This window comes from Cebus imitator, unplaced genomic scaffold (assembly GCF_001604975.1).
Source record: "Cebus imitator isolate Cc_AM_T3 unplaced genomic scaffold, Cebus_imitator-1.0 Scaffold259, whole genome shotgun sequence".
NCBI classification, from domain to species: Eukaryota; Metazoa; Chordata; class Mammalia; order Primates; family Cebidae; genus Cebus; species Cebus imitator.
In genome coordinates this window covers 4619756-4641325 of record NW_016107574.1, presented here as the reverse complement: position 1 = coordinate 4641325, position 21570 = coordinate 4619756, and the positions used below count along the sequence as shown (strand labels likewise).

The following is a 21570-nucleotide window of genomic DNA, read 5'->3' as shown; positions in this document are numbered from 1 at the left end:
GTTTTTCTGGAACAATCAAGAAGTCCTTTTTCTTTTACATTGGAGTGAACTGGGAAGATATAAGCTTCTAGAGGCCACTGCAAAGAGAAAGACTGCCCTAGTAAAGCTAAAACAGAGGAAAGGAGAGTAGAGTGATGGGCAGAGATCAAGATCTGATGCCTTTAAGAAGCCTATGGATGTAGTGGAGTCTAATAAAGTTCCTTCTGACTTTCCAGACTGATGAGCCAGTATCTCTTTAAAATTGTTTTTCTTCTTAAAACAGGATGCATTTTTCTATAACATATCTTGAAAGAGTCTTGATCCATAAACTATTTCACATCAATTGTTTGAGGACTGATTTAAATAATATATGCAAAATACTTAAGGCATGCAGTAAATACTCAACAAATGGGACTTGTTGAAAAAGATGTGAAAGGGGAAGTCATTCACATTGACTGACACTGAACTGTGGGGAAAAATAAGAATGTGTATGCATGCCGAAATACATTGAGTGTAGCATAAGGATAAACATTTATCCTTCTGCTGTATAATACAGATGTCATATGCCCCCAGAGGGACATCACTGAAACAAAGCTGGCATTCCAAAATAACAAAGGTTCATTGCTAAACCAACTCTTGATTTTCCGTGTGTGAATTAGTCACAGAAAATATGTAACACCATTCAGCTGTCCCTATTTCCAGCCAGCTGTTTGTATGTCAGAGCAACATAATCAATAAGGTAAGTCTGAACCTATTTTTAATTAAGTGAAACAGCCCCAAGATTTCCTTGTCTTTTGCATAATTAATAGATTGCTGAAGCGTTTCTAATGAGAACTGCCTTCCATTGCTTTACACTAAACTTGACTCAGATCCTAAGAAACCACATTAACAATCCTCAAGTAGAGAATTTGGCTTTTGGAAGGAGCTTACCTTATTTAAAACATTTGGATATCACTGATTGTCCACCTCCATGTTGCTTGTTTACTGTCAAATGCAACACCTTAGCTTTTACCTACTGAAGTGCTAAACTAAAATAAAATTTTAGAATTTAAAGTTTTTCTCCTGTCTTTTATTGGAGGATGGGGAGAGGATAAGTCTTGAATTAATGGTTTCATGGCCCTCAGATAAACCAAACACCAAGTTTCAAAACCTGGCTGTTACATATTATGTGTTATGTTGGATAAACTACATCATTTCACTTTCCTGTTTCATCAAAATGGGGATAATAACTACTACCATATAATCTTGTCAAGAGGATCAAATAGCATGATTTATCATGTGCCTAGATCAATGTAGTTACTCAACAAATACAAATCCCCTGATGGAATTTTATCCTGATGACACTCAGTTCTCCCATCTGCATTTTTTCCCCTAATAAAAAAAATCCAACTTCTTTTATAGTAACATAATCTTTTTTTGGTCTTTTTTTCTCTTTTTAGGAGTTACATTTCCTCCAACCTTGAACCATGCAGTTTGACTAGGTCTCAACCCCAAACCCTACTTCAATTCTTAGGGTAGATGTGTGTCTGCCCTACATGAGTAATGAATCATTTTGTATGTCCTTGATCTAAGCCAGACCTCTCAGATCCAATCCCTGGAAATAGAGAAAAAGAGACAGACTGGCTTGATGGGGCTTTTAAGCTGTTAAAATGTAAGCCTAAAGCTGCTAGTGTCCACTGCCGTCACAAAATGGGGAAAGCAAACATGATAATGAAGACAACACAGAGAAAACAAAACTAGTAGAGACAGAAAAGCAGCCACTATTAATAATTATTAATATTATCAAAAAGCAGCCATTATTAATAATATTAACACTGTTAGCCAGTGGGCATTCAATATGATTCTTAGACACAAGAAGCATTCCATTTGATGAAATAGGTATTAATTATCTTACAGAGGGGTAAACTGAGTCACACAGAAGTTATGTAACTTTCCCATGATTTTTATTTTTTACTTAGTAAATAGCAAAGCTAGAAATTAAACCTCACTGTCCCTGAACCCCTTAACCCGCAAGTTGTACTGCCTCCCAATATAATTGATTTTCAACATAGGAAAGAACAAGACCACTGTTACTGTCAGTTAAATTAAAAGAACACCTATTCTATTAATGGTAATATTATGTTGTCTCTTAAATGATGTCCTATATATGTAAATCAGTTTTAGAAACAATCTGAACCCCTTGGAGGAAAGTTCATATTTATGGTTGCTTTGGCAGTATTAATAAAATCAGCTCAATACTCCCATACAATGTTCTTTTGGATAGACATAGAAATTGAAACTTTTCTGCTGTTAAAGCTTAAAACTTGTACAGGTATTGACTGACTTACGACCTATGCAACTTACAACCATTCGACTTCACGACCACAATCGCTAGCCATGACTGCTCCGCGTCTGGCAGCGCAAACGTTGTCCAGCTGGGTGTACGACAGTGCGGACCAGCTTCCGGCAGTACTACCATCTCTGCGTGCACCGTTTCAACTGTTATCACAGACTCGGTACAGCAATTCGTGTTTTGTGTCTTGGATATTTTTCATCAAACGCCTCCCAATAAGCTTCTTCTACATTTCAAAGCAATGGACCCAAATATCGAACGATTTGCAAGGATTGAACAGATGGCGCATGATGTGTTTTGTCCGTATCGTGAAATTTATGAAGAAAAAAAGAAACATACAATTCAGACAAAGCTCACCATGTTTATGAAAAAACCAACTCCGGTAACCCCAACTGCTGCCTCAGATGATGACATCAACGATCCGCAGCCAAGCACCAGCGGCCAATAAAATGTTTCGTACATGTTTATATATTTTGATATGTTTTGCAATTGGGAAAATGTTTCTTATGGTATTTTTTACACCTGTATTTTGTATTTGTGTATGCACCTGTATTTTGCAATTTTGTATGTTTTGCGAATATTAAACCAGTTGTACTGGTAATGCAGTGTTTTACTTAAACATGACGAATGTAAAAATAAGAAACAAAATGGTGTAGAGATGATACAAATGGCATAAAATGAACAAAGAAAATTATTATATATAACAATAATGAAAGAAAATTATGATAAAATATGACTTAAGAATTTTTATAACATCATTTCACAGTACTGTACATATAGCCTACTCAACTTACGACCAAATCGTGTTACGACCGGTCTGTCGGAACCAATCGTTGTCGTAAGTTGAGTACTAGCTGTATTTGTTTTTTCTGAGTTCCTTCCTCAGGAAAGGATCTTCAAGCCTCTCCAAAAAAAAAAAATAGTATTAAAAAATAAAGTATTAAAGAACTGAAACTCACCAGGTGCCTCCTTGCCCCTCCCTAGTTCCTGTTATTTCCTGCTATATAAAACCATACTTTTAGTCAATCAAGAGACGGATTTGAGACTGAGTCCTCATCTGCTTGGCTGCACCATCTGATTAAAGCCTTCTTCCTTGGCAATACTTGTTGTCTCAGTGATTGGCATTTTGTGCAGTAGGACCTTGACCAAACCGCTTTGGTAACATTACCGGAAAACCACTATGATAACATAAGAATAAGCTGTTACATGCCATAATTATTTCACAATCGGAAATTATTACTTCCAGGGGTGGCAGGACCATTGCTACTAGAAGTAAAAATAATTATCAGTGTGTTAGGTGATGACAGAAAAATGTGACTTTGTCTTCAGTGTGTTAGGTGATGAGGGAAAAATATGAATTTGTCTTCATTTCTTCTCTAGGGAAATGCTATATTATTACTCATGGTAGCTTAACAATTTAACACTAGAGAAACCTCTTTCAGTCCTATACACACCCCCAATAGCCAGGCTCCAAGCAGAAAAGATTAAAGGAGGTTTCTTTTAATTATACTTGCTGAATTATCCTAGATAGCCCCATAGTTCCTACATAAAGTACCTGGTTTCCAGAAGTTAATCTAATAAATATTGCTTTGACTGACAACTTTTCTGTCAACCTAAGGTAGCTTTTCAGAGTTAGAAAATACAGACCACATGGGCAAAGAACAAGAGATTTTCATCAACACTCATGGTACTATGCAATTTACGAGTTCCCATGCCTTCTCTAGAAAAATCAACCAAGCTCAAGGAACGCATATGAGCCATCTGACAAGCCCAGTTGGCACTGTGGTCAAAAGAACTTTGGTTTCTCATCATTATGCCTGAGTGGGCTAGAGTTCCAGGGCTCACAGTCCTGGTCAAAAACATAAGGCTAAGAGGCAGAGACAACAGCATTTGCAAATTTAGTAGAGCATAGCCTTTGGTGACAGGCAGCCTTCGTTTGAATTCTGGCTCTGGCACTTTACTGCTGTGTGACCTTAGCCAAATTACTTAACTTCTCTACTCCATAGGTTCCCTATCTGTTAATGAGGATAATGCAAAGCGTACTTCAAAAGGTTGTTATGAGGAGTAAATAGCTTATGTTTAAGTAGCGCTTGTTGCACTATTAAGACTTGAATGGGCAAGATGTGTCTCTGTTCTTAAAAACAAAAGGAGCTTTTATTTCTTTTACATAACAGATTAGAATTCATATACAATAATATGTAATGTTTTTATAAAGGTAATTTTATGGCATTTGATTACAAGAGCTTTGCTAATCAAGCTTTCACACAGAAGATCCCTTTTTCAAGGATTAGGTAAGAAAATACTGCAATTAACACTGGTGGAAGCACTGGTAAAATCTGCTCAGGTTATCATAATGCACAAATAAGGCCTCTGGTGAAAGAGAAAGCATTGTATATATGTACCACTTACATGGGAAATATTCTGATCTCAGTTCTTTTTTCTTGACCATCCTTTTAGTCCGTATTTTTCATTGTTTCTATTGGTAGGAACCAATTTCTGCCAAGTCCTCTGAATGGCTACTTCCTACCCTCTAGTTCTGGGTATCATGGACAGATATTTGCAGTGATTTGAAAGTAGAACCTGAGAAAAGATTTGTCCCTCAGACTTTTTCATTAGCAAAGTGCCGACTCCATTTCCAGGATAAACCAGGAAGACCACATTCACTTATTTCAGTCCTTCATTTGCCTATTTTGTGAGGCCTTTCTATGTACATACAGCACCCCCAAAAAAGGAGAGAATGAAAGAAGAAGACATGAACCCTCTCTTCCATAAAGTAACTTTATAGACAAAATACACAGAGATGAAGATTTCTCATGAATACGATACAAAATTAGTAAGGGTGAGAAAAAAAAAAAAAAAAAAAAAAAACCTCTGCCCAGAAAAGGGAGACTCAGTAAGAGACAGAGTTGAGTTTCTAGAGGCGGGAGTTGTCAATTTGGACTTTAAAAGCAAGGCACACGTCATCCTGAACAAGAGCAGCAGAGGGAGAGAGGTAAATAAGCTTCTCCGCAATAAAAACCTTTAGTTATGAATGTCTCGTTATGATAGGGGAAAACGTGGTAGCCTGCCATATAGAAGTCTCTATGTGTTATCCCCTAGCCAGTTTGTTTGCAAATGGCTTGTCTAACTTTCTCAGGCAGTTTTGCTAGCTTTTAACGAGATTTCTCTAATGTAGTTCTCTGGCTTTCAACTCCCACAGGGGTTTAAGGGCAGTGTTTGAAAATGAGAAAGATAAAAATGCATTCCTCTTAGAAGTTCATATAAAAGCGAAAGAATTGAAGTGAAGCTAGGAAGCTATTATGTACCTTGGTAATCTATTCTGCCTGTAAGTCTAAAGGCTGATGAGAGGCAGTGTGATTTCAGGAGGAATCAAGAGGAGATACTTCCACTGCCCTCATTGCAGGGAGCTCATTGGCTCCAAAAAGGTCACTGTCACAGTGATTCTGAATGACATGAATAAAGGATATTTAAACTTGTCTGAGCTAGTTCCTTGCAGCGCTGTTTATAGTAGTAAAATTCTGGAAACAACCTGAATGTCTTTTCCACAGGCAGATTAGAAAAATTAGGTAAGGTAGAAAGCATCTTTTGGCAGGAGGTAGGATGTATGTTCAAGGGCACTGATCAGTATTAATATCAAAATCCACCAGAATGTTCTGTGCTTTGTTCTTTCATTGCCAGAATCTAAGATCTTGGAAACTTAAAAGCCAAAGATAACTTCTAATATTTTCCTTGTTTTCAATTTTACCCACCGATTCCCACGGACAGAGCCACCTCTAGTTTAATTAGGGTGACGAACTGAAGTGGTGCTATTTTCCTTGTCTCTTTCTTTCTCTTGCTGCCTCTTCTCTTTCTTTTCATATATTTCTTTTTTCCCATACACACATTCCACTAACACATATGGTTTATGTTTTGCTTTAATAGGCATAAGATTTACCTCTAATCTATATTCTTAGAGAAAAATGCTATGTAGTCAACTAAAAATAATGATATGCGCATAATAAACTGCATCCTCTCAACAAAAACAAGGCATAGAACAGCGTGCATAGCTACCATTTATATAAATGTGGGTATCTCTACCTATACATGTAAGGGACTGAATATTTGTGTCTCCTCAAAATTCATATGTTGAAACCCTAACCCACTATGATATGATGGTATGTGCAGAGAGGGTCTTTGGGAAGTGATTAGGTTTAGGTTAGATCATGAGGATAGGGTCCTCACGATGGGGTTAATGCCCTGATAAGAAGAGGAAGAGAGATCAAAGCTCTCTCTTTCTACCATGTATGGACACAGACAGAAGGCAGTCATCTGCAAGCCAGGAAGAGGGTCTTCAGCAGGAAAAAAATCTGCCAGCACCTTGATCTTGAACTCCCTAGACTCCAGAACAATGAGATATAAATGTCTTCTGGTTAAGCCACCCAGTCTATGGTATTGTGTTCCAGCAGCCCAAGCAGAGTTAAGACTACAAACACACACACACACATACGCACGCACGCATGCACGCACACATTTGGCAAGACATAGAACATTTCCAGAAAGATAATTGAGAAAGTAGCAATATTGGTTGTGTCCCGCATGACAAGGAGAAGGCTGGCTGGGCCCGGTGGCTCATGCCTGTAATCCCAGCACTTTGAGAGCCCGAGGTGGGTGGATCACTTGGGGTCACGCATTCAAAACCAGCCTAGGCAACATGGTGAAACCCAGTCTAGTAAATAGTAAAAAGCCAAAATGGTAGCCAGGTGTGGTGACACGCACCTGTAGGCCCAGCTACTAAGGAAGGCTGAGGCAGGAGAATTGTTTGAACCCAGGAGGTGGAAGTTGCAGTGAACTAAGACCCTGCCACTGCACTCCAGCCTGGGCGACAGAGTGAGACTGTCATAAATGAATGAATGACAAGGAGAAGCCCTAGAAGATCTAAAATCAGGAAATGGAGGAAGATCTACTTCTAGACTAAATAAAACCTACTTATTCGCACTAAAAATCTGCATATGAATATGCAATATATGTATGTTTTAATAATAAAAAAGTCACTCTCAGATTTTTAAAATGTCTGTCTCAATGGTTCACCGAAAGTAACAAAGCAATTCTCATAAAGTCCCTGCAGTTCACTAACTTCCATTATCTATTGGGGGTTTTTCAAAAAGACTGTGACACATTTTTTTAACATTCTCTTAAAACGTTCCTTACTCTAATTTCTCATCCTGCCCTGAGGGGGATATGGGCATGTCCCATTAAGAACAGACCTTATGTGAGAACACTGGTGAGAACAAGATTCCAATGGTCATTTACTAGGTCATATCTGACTAGGTCATGTCTTAATGTGCTACAAGATAAAGTGAGACTTACCAGTAGAACCTGTTTGGTACAACCCCTTCTTGGATAAGCTGCCACCTTCTTCCAAATTCAGCAGAGCTGTATAACTGTAAAGAACAGAAATTACTCAGCACTATGGTTCTACAGTACATCAAATACACAAACATCAGTTCATTGGATCAACAGTAATAATAATAATACCTAACATTTATTGAACATCTGTCATATACAAGGTGAGTGCTTCACACGTGTACTATCTCTATTCCTCATACAAATTCTGCATGGCAGATTCATATCTTCATTTTATAGTTGAGGAAACAGAAGCTTTGAAGGATTAACTGACTTGTTAGAAATTACATGTCGAATAAGTAGTTGAACGAACTGGAATGCACACCCTGTTCTGCCTGGTGATAAGGTCAGCTGTGCCACTTGACCTAGCATGTGCAAAGAGTGCAAAATCTAGACCTGGTTCTGAAGAGCACACAATGTAATCCAAACCTGGCTAACATCATGAGAAATGCACGAGGCAGCCAGTGATAAAATAATGCGGAGACGGGGGCCAATTCAAGGATGTTTCCCAGACACTGTGGTGAAACAGCTGGGACCTGAATGAATACAACATTCAAATGGACAAAAATAGCATTATTCACAAAAGGAGCAGCATGCGTCAGAGTGGTAACATAGACAGGGACAAGGCAGAATAAGCATAGCTTATCTAAGTAAGTCTGGATAGACAGGTTTAGGGCAAGTTGCAGAGGTAAGAATTGATTCTGCAGAAGTTAAGGAACCAATGTTGGTTTTTCTCACAGTAACCAGTGGTACCTCAGACTAGAAAACAGCAATCCACATTGACCATGCTGTTACTAAGATCCAAGATCCAAGTGCTTCACACACATTACCTTATTTAATCCATACGCTATCTCTGTGATCTATGAAGTTATTATGTCCATTTTACAGCTGCTACAATTTCAAATCCATTTCCTACCTTGCTTCAGTACTCTCCGAGGGCAGCTGCAAAGAGTTGCAGTTCATGAAATAGAGACTGACCCTTCACATACTCCATACTTAAAATGCCTTCTCTTGTGTACAGTTCTTTGTTGTTCCTTGTCATCCTGCTGCTGGTTGATAATCTTTACATCACCGTGGGACCCCCTCTGCCTCTAGAAGTGTCCCTTGATGACAGCCCAGAGAATTGTGTTGCTGTAGGTATTCTAGTTGCCATGGGCATCTAGCTACTGATTTGAAAAAATATGTACTATTTACAACAACCCCTTTCTGTTATGTGCCTGATCTGTAACCAACCTGCACCTGATTCTTCTCCCATTGCATTTGCCACCTCCCACGGTGAATGGATGGTGAGTCACACTGCACTCTACCACGATGGCTCAGCTTTTCTCTCTCACCCCAGCCCGACCCTCAATGAAGGGTCAAATGACTCACCAAGCAACTCACCAAAGCTGCCACATGCACCAGGCATGTCCAAGGAACAACCCAACTCTAGTGAGTATTTACTGACTCTTGAAATAACCTGCTACAACATTGTGTCCACTGGATCAGCGCACAGCCTGAAACCAAAAAATCACTGAACTATCTGGATACCAAGGTGAGCAGCTCAATTGGTTCCAATTACACTTCATTCAGACATCTAGCCAAGGAGAATCTGTAACTTTTTCTAAGTCTTTTTTATTATTCATTCTTTGGCCATCATGCCCGGGGGAGGATGGTTTCCTGGTTTCATTTCATGTTTGATGTACTTTATGAGTGCCAAGCAGAGACGGGTGACAACTCCCCTCACAGAGATAACAGGATGGGACAGGTCACACGTTCCTAACTCAGAACCCAAACAGCCAGTGTATGTATGGCCTGCTTCCTGTTCCCAGTATGTCCTCAGCACCTTGCATCTCAGCACAGGGACTTGTGCAACAATAGCAAGCACCCAACCCAAAAGTTTCCACTTCTCTCCCCACTTGTCTCTTTTAAGCCCAGAGCCCTACTTCTTTCTACAAGTTTACCAAGAACAGAGTTCACACCACTGTGCTGTGCCTATGTCATATAGATCTATCTATGTTTACATATAAAGATTAATGCAAATGTGAAAGTATCAGGGCAGTTCAAAATAATATGTCTGTGTACACAGGCTGAATCATATCCATGCTGCAAGGATAATATATATACTCTATGTGCTCCTTCGGCTATGTCAAGGGATTGCTATTCCTGTTGCCATAGAGAATTCATCTCTGTGAGGAATTGTTTGTGGTTCTTTATTTCTCTTTTTAAACGTATCCCCTAAGCTTGGATCTGGAGCCTGTGGACCACTCAGGTATGTCCCATGACACTTGTTTATATCTTCAAAGATCAATTTTGTTATTTGTGAGCATCTAGAGGCCCCTCCAGCATTGGGTATACAAAACAATCCCATCAACCAAGCCTCTCTTATTCAGCTCAGTCAGATTCTTTTCAATTTACTGTCTCCAAAGGTACCTTTCTGTCTTGGTGGGCTGCCTCTGTCACCTTCCCACACATGCCCTGCTGTGCCTTCACTGAGGCTACCCACTCTGGCAGATGTGGTTTCAAGACTTTCCTTCTTCAACACCAGTCTTGTTTTCAGAGCCAGATGAAAGGCCACCTCTTCTATGAACCCTCCTCTACCTACTAAGATTCCCACTGGTCTTGTTCCAAGAGCAGATGCTATCAAACTACCAGCCAGGTATTTATATTTAACTCTCCTAATGGCCTTTTAAGAGAATCTTCCACGAACAGAAGGCAGAAATTCCTTTCTATCTAAAATTACTCGAAGACCACTTCCTGCCTCTTTAATGAGATTGCAAAGCTTTTAGATGTTGGAAATCTTACCCTTCTACATGAACAGGTGCCTCAAACACAGATGATAAAGGAAAGGGATAATGATTTTGCGCCATGTGAATTTCCAAGTCATGCTGCTATCTAATAAAGAATCCAGGTTCCACAACTGGTGGACAAAGAAAATTTATCAGAGGAATACGTTTTGCTTCCATGGATTTTTACACCTAAAAATCAAACAAAACACACATATGCAAAACCCTATAAATGTCAGTATATTTGAAACTCCCAAGGATTTGAAACCAGAGTCTTGCATATTCACTTTTAGACAAAACTGCTCTGTATTCTCCACCTACTACTTCAAACATTTTTCTCCCTAAAAAGTTAATTGTCCAGCCTGGTATTATGCCAACTAAAAAAGAAAACAACAACTCTCTGCCATTCAAGTGAACGTGTTAATTAAACCTACAGAGTCTGGCAGCAAAGTTCTCCTCCACAAAGAAGGGAATGGTATCAAAGCATTTTACCCAATGACTATCTCAGCCACCCATGGAAGGCTTTCCCTGTAGAATGAGTCAATGTCCTTTAATAAAATTCATAGTGTTGGCAGCACCTAAGTAAGATTTATTTCCCTCTCTGTCTGTTTCTGGCTCCAAGGTTTCTTCTGACTGTCGGAACACAGAACTAAGAACTATCATTACTATCTGTCACATCAGAGAAAGCAGCAGCAGCTTTCCCTAGCTATGCCAAGCTTGGAGAAAGAGAGAAAGATGAGGATGAGGATGAAAGAGTGCCCAGTCTAGTTTTAGGAGGGCACTGTTCCTCTACTAGTGCTGTGTCATGAACTGTAAAATGCCATCCTTAGAGCATTTGATTTTGTTTAGCTAACCTTAGTATAAATGTTGAAAAGAACTGAAGAAGCAGAAATTTTAGAGAACAGGGGAAGATTCTGCTTATATCTGCAATAAGAATGCAACACAGAAAATCCTTCTGTCTAAAATTTTTCTAAAATATCTGTGACCACTTGCATTAGTAGATAAAACTTAATGTATACAACCCAACACTCACCTGTGCTCAAGATCTATTAGCAGTCTTAGGCCCTAACCCTCCATACGGTCATCATGCTGGTCTGGGAGCTATTCACACTCCTCTCTCTTTCCTGACATGTTCCTCTTCTGAAGATTTTTTTTCTTTTTTTTTTTTTTTTTTTTGAGACATCTTTCACATTGGCTTGTTTCCTTGCCATCTGTCTTTGTTTGCTTTAAGAAGAATGCAGATAAAAATACACTTAACTCCAAAAGATGAAATTGCCAGGGTTAGTTTCATGGAGAGCTTTGAGCCAACTGTCAGCATCTCTGGCATCATCCTCTGGATGTCTTTAGAGCTGAGAGATTCTTCTCAATTTCCTCTCTCCAAAGGTACCTCTTGGTCCTGGTGGGCTGGCTCTGTCACCTTCCCACACATGCCCTGCTGTGCCTTCACTGAGGCTGCCCACTTTGGCAGAAGTGGCTTTAAGACTTTCCTTCTTCAACACCGGTCTTGTTTTCAGAGCCAGATGGAAGGCTACCTCCTCTAAGAACCATCCTCATTCATAGTTGGGTGATTGACACTGGCTACCAGGAATGACAAAAAGGATGTCACATTGGGACAAAATAGCTTGGGGGAGGGAAGAATGGGATGCACTGGTTTTGCTCAAGACTCCTTGTCTACAGCAGATGAAGAAGGGAGGAGAGTAGGGTACAGCCATTTCCAACACTCATTGTCCACCTTACCATTCACACTTTGGCTAAATCCCTAGAAGAGTGACAACTTGTTACCAGATAAGAAATTCAGCTCCTTGTGGTTATCCACAAGCTTGCAATTGTCAGTGTCCCTAGAAAGTCTTTCCAATATTCCTAAATTGGATCAGTGTGTCCTCTCTTTTCAGATTGTTAGACAGGTGCACGTGATGGAATTTTCTTTTGCAGCTGGGAAATGAGTAAAAGAGCAACCATTTCACAGAAATTTGTGCTAGGAGAATTCCATAGAATCTAAGAGTTGTGATAACGTTTTAAGTCTTTGGTTCATGGGACCAGATATTGGTCACCACAAAGTTTCCCATGGCGGCTTCCCAGGTCAGGGGGCAGTTTCCTGGGGCTCCTCCACACAAACTCCTTAGGAGGCATCTGCGTTGGCAGAACACACCCTGCTGTCAGCTCTTTTCAAGGTTGCCTGCCCACTCCTTTTTCCTTCTCGGCTCTTAACATTATGGAAGCAGGGGGCCTGCAAACTGTGCTTCTTGAAAAGGCTGACAGAAAATCCTGCCAGTTCTATTTTATTTGCCTCATCCTAATACTGCCCTCGGGATGGCCTGGGTACAAAGCCCTCATCCACCTCATGACTCTCCGGTTCTCACTGCTATTCCTGCATCCTTTTTAGCAAGAAAGAGATGGTATCTTAAGGACTTCATATAAATTCCTAATGCCAGGCCCGAGGCATCACAAATATCAACTTCTTTTTTCCATCTGCCTAATAGGAAGAAAGAGAATCAGTCCAGGAAAAATGCAGTCCTCAGAAGTATGTTCTGATGCTCTGGTTCCGCAGCATGGGAGGGGCCAGAACCCATGCTAAGGGGAACCAAAATCTGCAGCAGTTAAAAGGATTCCACAAACTTCACTAAGAGCTGACTTGACTCTTTACCTTGGCTGTTCAGTACAGGGAGCAGACAGTGAGAGAGCCATGATGCCCAATCCAGACCCCACACCCAACCCTGCCCCAATAGATTTAAGTTTCTCATAGAAAAATTAGCGTATTAGTGATATCACAGACAACCTACAGTAATGTGTAATATTTTGTTCATAGTTTTGTAGTGGCTTGTGTTGGAGAGGAAAAGTTTGGAATTTGCAAAAGATTTCACAGTGGGCTTTGTAGTATAATCAACATGTTTTAGAATGAAGATGTTCAGAAAGAGTGTTCCAGGGGAATGGGTCTGTGCAAATAAATAGAGCAGCAAAACTCTGGGTGATGGTCTCACATGTTTGGTCAATAGCAAGAGACCCAGTTTGGCTGGGATGCATAACAGAGAGAAGTGGAAGCTGGGGCTATAAAGGAGCCTGGAACCAGGCTGGGTAGAGGTAATCTTACCAATACTTTTGGGGAGCTAATATAGACTGAGTCCAAATGTCACTAAGGTCAAAAGACGAGAGTATCAAGGCTGAGCATTCAGATTTCACTGATGAAGGCTGGGCAGGATGATGGCCTATTGCTGGTTCCATCAATGTCTCCTGCAGCTGGATTTATCAAATTTGTCACTGCTCATTCTCTAGCTGTCACTGAAGTCTGTCGCACGCCCTGCAGTTGAGGGTGCTGCTCTGAAGCTTGGAAGATTAGACTTATAGAACTGGGGCTGGCTGGGAAGGGAGGGTCCATACGACTGTGGGCGAGTTTGATTTGTGAACACCTCCTGTGCATCCAGGTCTGGAGGTATATAGGAAAATAATAAGATAAAATCTTAGCCTTAAAGGTTCTATTTTTTTTTTTTTTTTTGAGTCTCGCTCTCTTGCCCAGGCTGGAGTACAGTGGCATGATCTCAGTTGACTGCAACCTCTGCCTCCTGGGTTCAAGTGATTCTCCTCTCAGCCTCCTGAGTAGCTGAGATCACAGGTGTGCACCACCACACCCGGCTAATTTTTGTATTTTTAATAGAGGCAGGGTTTCATCATGTTGGCCAGGCTGGTCTCGAATTCCTGACCTCAAGTGATCTGCCTGCGCCTTGGTCTCTCAAAGTGCTGGAATTACAGGCATGAGCCACCGCGCCGGCCCCTTAAAGGTTCTTAAAGACAAGTGTTGGTGGCATAGAACAGATAAAGAACTAGCTAAAACTTTGGACACACAAATACCTCTCTTTCAAAGCCCCAAAACTACCAAATAGCACAATTGTGCCTGATCAAACCTTAAACCCAATCACTTGTTTTAAAATGTTCATTTCTCCTTATTCTTGTAGGTTTTTTCCCCCAAAATCATTAGAAACATGCAGATCAAACTGTTCCAGGTAGCAATTGAAAAATAATTATACAACCTGTTTAAACATGGTATCTAAGGTGAATGCAGGCCTTCCTTGTTTGCATATGATGGCATTTCAGCTGGAGAATTTGTTTTATAAACAAGCGTTAGGGCTGACATTTAGCAAGCTCTCTGGTTTCCACTCTAATTGCCAGTTTTGTACTCGGAAACTTAAATTACTTACATATTCATGAGATTAGAAATCAGCTCTGAGATTGGGAAATTTCAAGCACATGAAAATCCTGCCAAACCAGCATGGTATATAAAGCTCAACATATTTCTTATAAAAAACTGAGTGCCTTTTAACTTAATGCAGTGCCTTGGGGAAACGTGATGGCATTAGGTAGATATCAGTTTCCAAAGTGTTTGTGCTTGTGCAGAAATCATTTGAATATCCCCAGGGGGTTGAATTTCAAGGATCAATTTGTCTTTATCTCAATCTTGCCCTTTTGACATTAAGGGGCTGTTAGGTCTATTCAAAAACAAATAGAGTTAATGTGAAGATAAATACTTTAATGTTTAATGGTTTACTATTATAATCAATAATATTTCTAAGTTCTACATATCCATCTGTCCTGTACCATTCATTCTGCTTCCACAGGACCTTTTAGTGATTGTCTAAAAAGGCATTTAAATTAAATTGATTAAAGTGCCTGTAGCTCTATGTACTGGAAAGACACTGAGATAAGACTGCCTCTGACGAAGGCAGGCTTTGTCTAATTCCAGTTGCACCACACCAGGGATGCTATCTCAGGTCTTTGGATAATACATTGCCTGGTGTCTATGCCCTGTTTGCTATGCACCAGGCTCTGTGTTAATATTTTGCATGCATTATCTCAGTATCATTAAATAGTGCCATGAGCCAGGTATTCTTATTTCCACTTTACAGTTGGAGAAACTACATTTAAGCGACCTGCTGAAGGTCACAGAGCAGTGGTAGGGCCTGACAGAGTAGAGAGCTGACCCCCTTACCAGCTTGCCTTATTGTCGATCAGTGTTGAGAAGCCTAAATATGATTGAGATTTTGAAAGCACTGGCCTCTATTTCCTTATGAAGTAGTCATTATTTCCCAGGGAATGCCTGGCATTCAAAGCAGCCATGATAAGTATTGCCCTTTTGTGAGGGCTCATGCAGGAAAAGAAAGAAACAATTAAAAGAAATAAAGATAAGCTTTTTTATTTATACATATGTTTACAAACATACATATAAAACAGACATAAAACTTTAAAGCCATTGCAGAGGCTAGGCAGGGGGATCACACCTGTAATCCCAGCACTTTGGGAGGCAGAGGCAGGTGGATCATGAGATCAGGAGTTTGAGACCAGCCTAAACAACATAGTGAAACCCTGTCTCTACCAAAAACTCAAAAATTAGTCAGGCATGGTGGCACACACCTGTAATCCCAGCTACTCAGAAGGCTGAGGCAGGAGAATTGCTTGAACCCAAGTGGCAGAGGTTGCAGTGAGCCGAGATCACACCACTGCACTCCAGCCTGGGCGACAGAACAAGACTCCTAACAAACAAACAAACAAAAAAATTGCAGGACTGGTAGTGAGAGAAAGAAGGCAGAGAACTAAAATTAGTTCTTTTTAAATAAAATTCATTCATTAATTCATTAAAAAGAATAAAATTCTTTTTAAATAAAATTAATGCATGTTATTAAAATTCTATCATTTTCTGTTTATCAAAGTGGCAGTCCATTTTTCCTTTTCTATCAACATATGATTTTAACTGATAAAGTCAGCCTTCATTTATGTAAAGAATGCTGTTAATTAAATTAGAGTTTCTGGCTAGGCACAGTGGCTCACGCCTGTAATCCCAGCACTTTGGGAGGCAGATCACTTGAGGCCAGGATTTTGAGACCACCCTGGCCAACATGGTGAGATGCCATCTCTACTAAAAAAAATACAAAAATTAGCCAGCTATGGTGGCAGGTGCCTGTAATCCCAGCTACTCAGGAAGCTGAAGGAGGAGAATTACTGGAACCTGGGAGGCAGAAGTTGCAGTGAGTCAAGATCGCACCACTGCACTCCAGCCTGGGCAAGACAGCAAGACGCTGTCTCAAAAAAAAAAAAAAAAAAGTTAGATTTTCCATTATTTGTAAACAGAATCTCCCTACCAAAGCCTGTTTCCTGACTTTAAAACCATGTTTTGGTTTTACATTTATCTCCCTAGGCAGGAGAATCACTTGAACTAAAAAATGTTGAAGGGAAGGCCAATATACAGGCCTTAAGATTTTCTATGTATTTCATAAACTGATCCTTTGCAATTTAAAGATGATCAAGAATGAGGCAAGTTCTCCACTTGTTCTTGCTTGGACTGCTGACTCATAGAGCTCCAAAATATGTGACACAATATAAACTTATAAATATTCTAGAACTACCACAAAATAAAGGGTGGGCCAAACTGTCCTAAAGGTTTTCTTCTCCTCTACAAAACTGATCATTTGTTTGAATGTCCTTTTTTCAAAAAATCACAAAAAAATATATTTAACATCTTCTCAAGTAAAATCAAAAGGGAGATCCATGAACAAAAGAAAAACAAAGAGAATGGGAAAGATGAAAAGACAAACACAGGGCAGCAGAAGGGGTTTATTCCTCCTATGCAGTGTTTCCTTTTAAATTTTTGAGGTCATTGTTAAACACACAAAAATAAGAAAACGTTGGCCGGGCGAGGTGGCTCATGCCTGTAATCCCAGCACTTTGAGAGGCCAAGACGGGTAGATCACCTGAGGTCAGGAGTTCAAGACCAGACTGGCCAACATGGTGAAACTCCGTCTCTACTAAAAACACAAAAATTAGCTGGGCATGGTGGTGCATGCGCCTGTAATCCCAGCTATTTGGGAGTATGAGGCAGGAGAATCGCTTGAACCCGGGAGGTGGAGGTTGCAGTGAGCTGAGATTGCACCACTGCACTCCAGTCTGGGCGACAGAGTGAGACTCTGTTTCAAAAATAAATAAATAAAGAAAACATCACATTAAAAACAAAGCAGAATTACTTCTCTTAAAGGAATAACACATTCTGAGGGTCTGGTGACATTGGACCCACCTTCCTACATGGCAAGAACACCAGGCTAGAGCTTGACAGCATCCCTCCCTCCTTCTAAATGAACACCTGGCTCTCCACCTTCCCACAGCCTGGACCCAGCCCGTTTTGTTCAGTTATATTTCTTGCCAGTTTGTGTAGGAACTGCAGTCATGCCCTAGGTGGTCTTGGCTGCCCACGAGGGTGGGAACTGCACAGGACAGGAGAAGAGCAGCCCTTCCTGCTTATGGTCAGGGGCAGCAAGCCCTTCTCCGGAGCCAAGCCCTTCTCCTGAAGAAGGAGCTGGGATTATGGACAGCAAGGGGGCCTTCTGCTCTCCAGCCACTCAGCAGCCGGAGTCCTGACCGTGTTCCGGTTGGTTTCACAACCCACTCTCCCTTTTACAAATCACTTCTCCATTGCGAATCCCAACAGAGGCACCAAGAGCCCTGCCCCAGCATAGACAGCAAAGCTGAGGTATATACAGATTCTCATACTTCTCTCCTTTTTTTTTTTTTTTTAATTTCCTTATAGTCACATCTGCTCTTTGTTTTCTCTCATTTCAAATGTTTCCCAACACATCATGTTTAGTGAGGTGTTTAAGACAGACTGAGAGATGCCGTTGGAGGCAATGTTTTACAGCACAGTTTGTACACTAGTTTATTGCCAAATTAAAATAAAGATGTAATCTGGCAGACTCAGCCTTCTGCTAAGCCTTCCTTGGGTGGCTTCCTGTATTGAGGCAAGAAAGTGAGGAAAAGCTAGCATTGAAGTAAAGGACTGTATCTCCTTTCTCTGATCTGCTCAGTTTCCAAATGCAAAGAAAATTTTAAAAATGGACAGAATGCTTGGTTTGCCTACTGCTTAAATCACAGAAATAAAAAAAATAAATTAATTAACAAAAGAAAGCCAGATTTCAGTGCTCCTATAAGTGCCACAGAAGTCTTCATACTCTCCACAAGGATTCACTGTTTTAAGAAATGTGAGAGGTGTGACTTTATACAGCCAGTAGCCCCCTGTCCATTTGAAACAGAATCTCTGTAATATCTATAAATCTATACTGTTCTATAAATCTATGAATCTATAAATCCATACTGTTCTATCTCTAATTTTCAGAAAAATCTGAAAATGTTAGGGCTTTCCAAAGGCACATCCTCACAGAGGCCCTTCACATGCCAAGTCCAGCTCCTATTTCTCTACTTGGTAAGCCTGAGGGCAGGGTTTCCTATGTAGCCAGGCTACTTATTTAAGAATTTCAATGAGTGAAAAGGTCCACACCTTTTCCTTTCAATCATTTTAGCGGTGCCTGGACAACCACGTCGAGACACCCAGAGAGCTGATAAAACTTATCTGGTTGTATGTATAAGGGTTTTTCTAGAAGACATTGGTGCCTGAATCAGTAGGCTGAGAAAATCCACCCTCCCCAGTGTGGGTGAGCCTCATCCAATCCTTGGAGGTGTTGAACAGAACAAAAGGGCAGAGGGAAAGTGAATTCCCTCTTTCTTTTTAAGCTGGGATGTCCATCCATCTCCCCTCACCCTCAGACATCAGAGTTCTTGGTTCTCAGGCCTTTGGACCTGGAGCAGGACTTACACCATTGGTTCTACCCCCACCCAATTCCCAGGTTGTCCAACCTGGACTAAATTATACCACTGCTATTCCTAGTTGCCCAGCTTACAGATGGCAGATCTTGGGACTTCTAAGCCTCCATAATTGCATGAGCAAATTCCAATCTCTCTTTCTCTCTCTCTCTCTCTTCCCCCCTCCCCCTCCCCCTCTCCCTCTCCCTCTCCCTCTCCCTCTGCCTCTCTCTTTCTCTCTTTTTCTCCCATCTCTTATTGGTTCTATTTCTCTGGAGAACCCTGACTAATATAACCACCTAGATGTTGAATATTGCAAATAGATTTCTCCTTCTACATAAAAAGGCAAAATATCAAAAAATCCTGGTTTTATGAATTCCAAGGATGGCCATACACATTTTTCCCTGAGTAAAACTACATTTTAAAATCTTAATATTACCTCCCATAAAACTGATATCCAGTAAAATTATATCTTGAGCCAGAAAGGAAAATCTGTTCAACAAAACTCTTTGAGTCCCTTATAATGCCCATATTAAAAAGCTGCTTATGGGATTTAAGCACCCAAGATGAAACACAGTTACAGCAGAGTGTCATAACTCATATGGGGTCCATCTTGCAGGCCAGAGCTCCAAACTCTGTCCTTAGGATCTTAAAAGTCTCATTCACTGAAGAAGAGAAAAAGCAATGTCAGGGAGATAAGAGAAAAATAAATGTGGCTGTGTGTTCAAAAGAGGGGGAGTATGCCTTAAAAAACAAGGAAGCCAGCAAATAAAGAAAAAGAGAAAAGAAGAGGACCCTGTTCATTGCCTGTTCATTGCCACCTCATTAAGGCATTTTCTAAGGGAATATTTACCACAGTTTGATATAAAATGCCATCCAGCAGAGATAATACTGACTATGATCCTAGCTAGGAGAACTGCAGCAGCGACATTAGCAGCTGTCACAGAAAAACTGATGAGCTATACTTACATGAAAGAATAAACGTACCTGTTTCCGGAGCAAGTGAGGTCACCGGCCAGCCAACACCAGCACATGTTCCTCCTTGTTCCCACATCTCATGAGTACTAAAAGCTTCATGACCCACGGTGACTATCAGCTTTTATTTCCATATCACTGACCCACCTGAGTGGTCACAAACCCTCTCAACTTGATTTCCAGCCAATGCCATCAGCTAATGGCTGCAGCTCACTCCCTTCCAGCAAATGCCCCACTCCCTACTCTGTGATTTAAGCCTAGAGATATGGAGGTCGTCTTGGATTCCTACTTCTATAGCTGGCTATCCACAATTTGTCCTTTTCAGTATGATTTATCCTTCATTCTCTCTTAAAGAAACAGAGAGGTTGGAACAGAACAGACACCTCAGAAATAACACCACACATCTACAACCATTTGATCTTTGACCAAGCTGGCAAAAGATCCCCATACAAGCAATGGGGAAAGGATTCCCTATTTAATAAATGGTGTTGGGAAAACTGGCTAGCCACATGCAGAAAGCTGAAACTGGATCCCTTCCTCATACCGTATACAAAAATTAACACTTGATGGATTAAAGGTTTAAACATGAGGCCTAAAACCATAAAAGCCCTGGAAGATAACCAAGGCAGTACCGTTCAGGATATAGGCATACACAAAGACTTTATGACTAAAATGCCAAAAGCAATGGCAACAAAGGCCAAAATAGACAAATGGGATCTAATTAAACTAAAGAGCTTCTGTACAGCAAAAGAAACTGTCATCAGAGTGAACAGGCAGTCTAGAGAGTGGGAGAAAATTTTTGCAATCTATCCATCTGACAAACAGTTAATATTCAGAATCTACAAAGAACTTAAACAAATTTACAAGAAAAAAAAAATCAAAACATAGGAACAGACACTTCTCAAAAGAAGACATTTATGTGTCCAAGAAACACATGGAAAAAAGTGCATCATCACTGGTCATTAGAGAAATGCAAATCAAAATCACAATGAGACACTATCGCACGCCAGTTAGAATGGCGATCATTAAAAAATCAGGAGACAACAGATGCTGGAGAGGATGTGAAGAAAAAGGAATGCTTTTTCATTGATGGTGGGAGTGTAAATTAGTTCAACTATTGTGGAAGACAGTGTGGCAATTCATCAAGGATCTAGAGAACCAGAAATACCATTTGACCCAGCAATCCCATTACTGGGTATATACCCAAAGGATTATAAATCATTCTACTATAAAGACACATGCACGCTTACATTTATTGCAGCACCATTCACAAAAGCAAAAACTTGGAACCAACCCAAATGCCCATCAATAATAGACTGGAAAAAAAAATATGGCACATATACACCATGAAATATTATGCAGCCATAAAAAGGATGAGTTTGGCTGGGCACAGTGACTCATGCCTGTAATACCAGTGCTTTGCGAGGCTGAGGTGGGTGGATCATGAGGTTAAGAGATGGAGACCATCCTGGCCAACATGGTGAAAAAAATCCTGTCTCTACTAAAAATACAAAAAAATTAGCTGGG

General features: G+C 40.4%; 1 protein-coding gene across 1 annotated transcript in view; it reads right to left on the bottom strand.

The window, feature by feature from the left end:
• The window catches only part of LOC108283381 (VPS10 domain-containing receptor SorCS1), a gene marked incomplete at its 3' end in the record, with an annotated part of 485878 nt that overhangs the window by 78288 nt on the left and 386020 nt on the right, over positions 1 to 21570 (bottom strand). The window contains exon 5 of the mRNA XM_017499712.2: positions 7658 to 7731. Within this exon, the coding sequence (XP_017355201.2) occupies positions 7658 to 7731 (74 nt within the window). The remainder of the gene's footprint in view (positions 1 to 7657; positions 7732 to 21570) is intronic.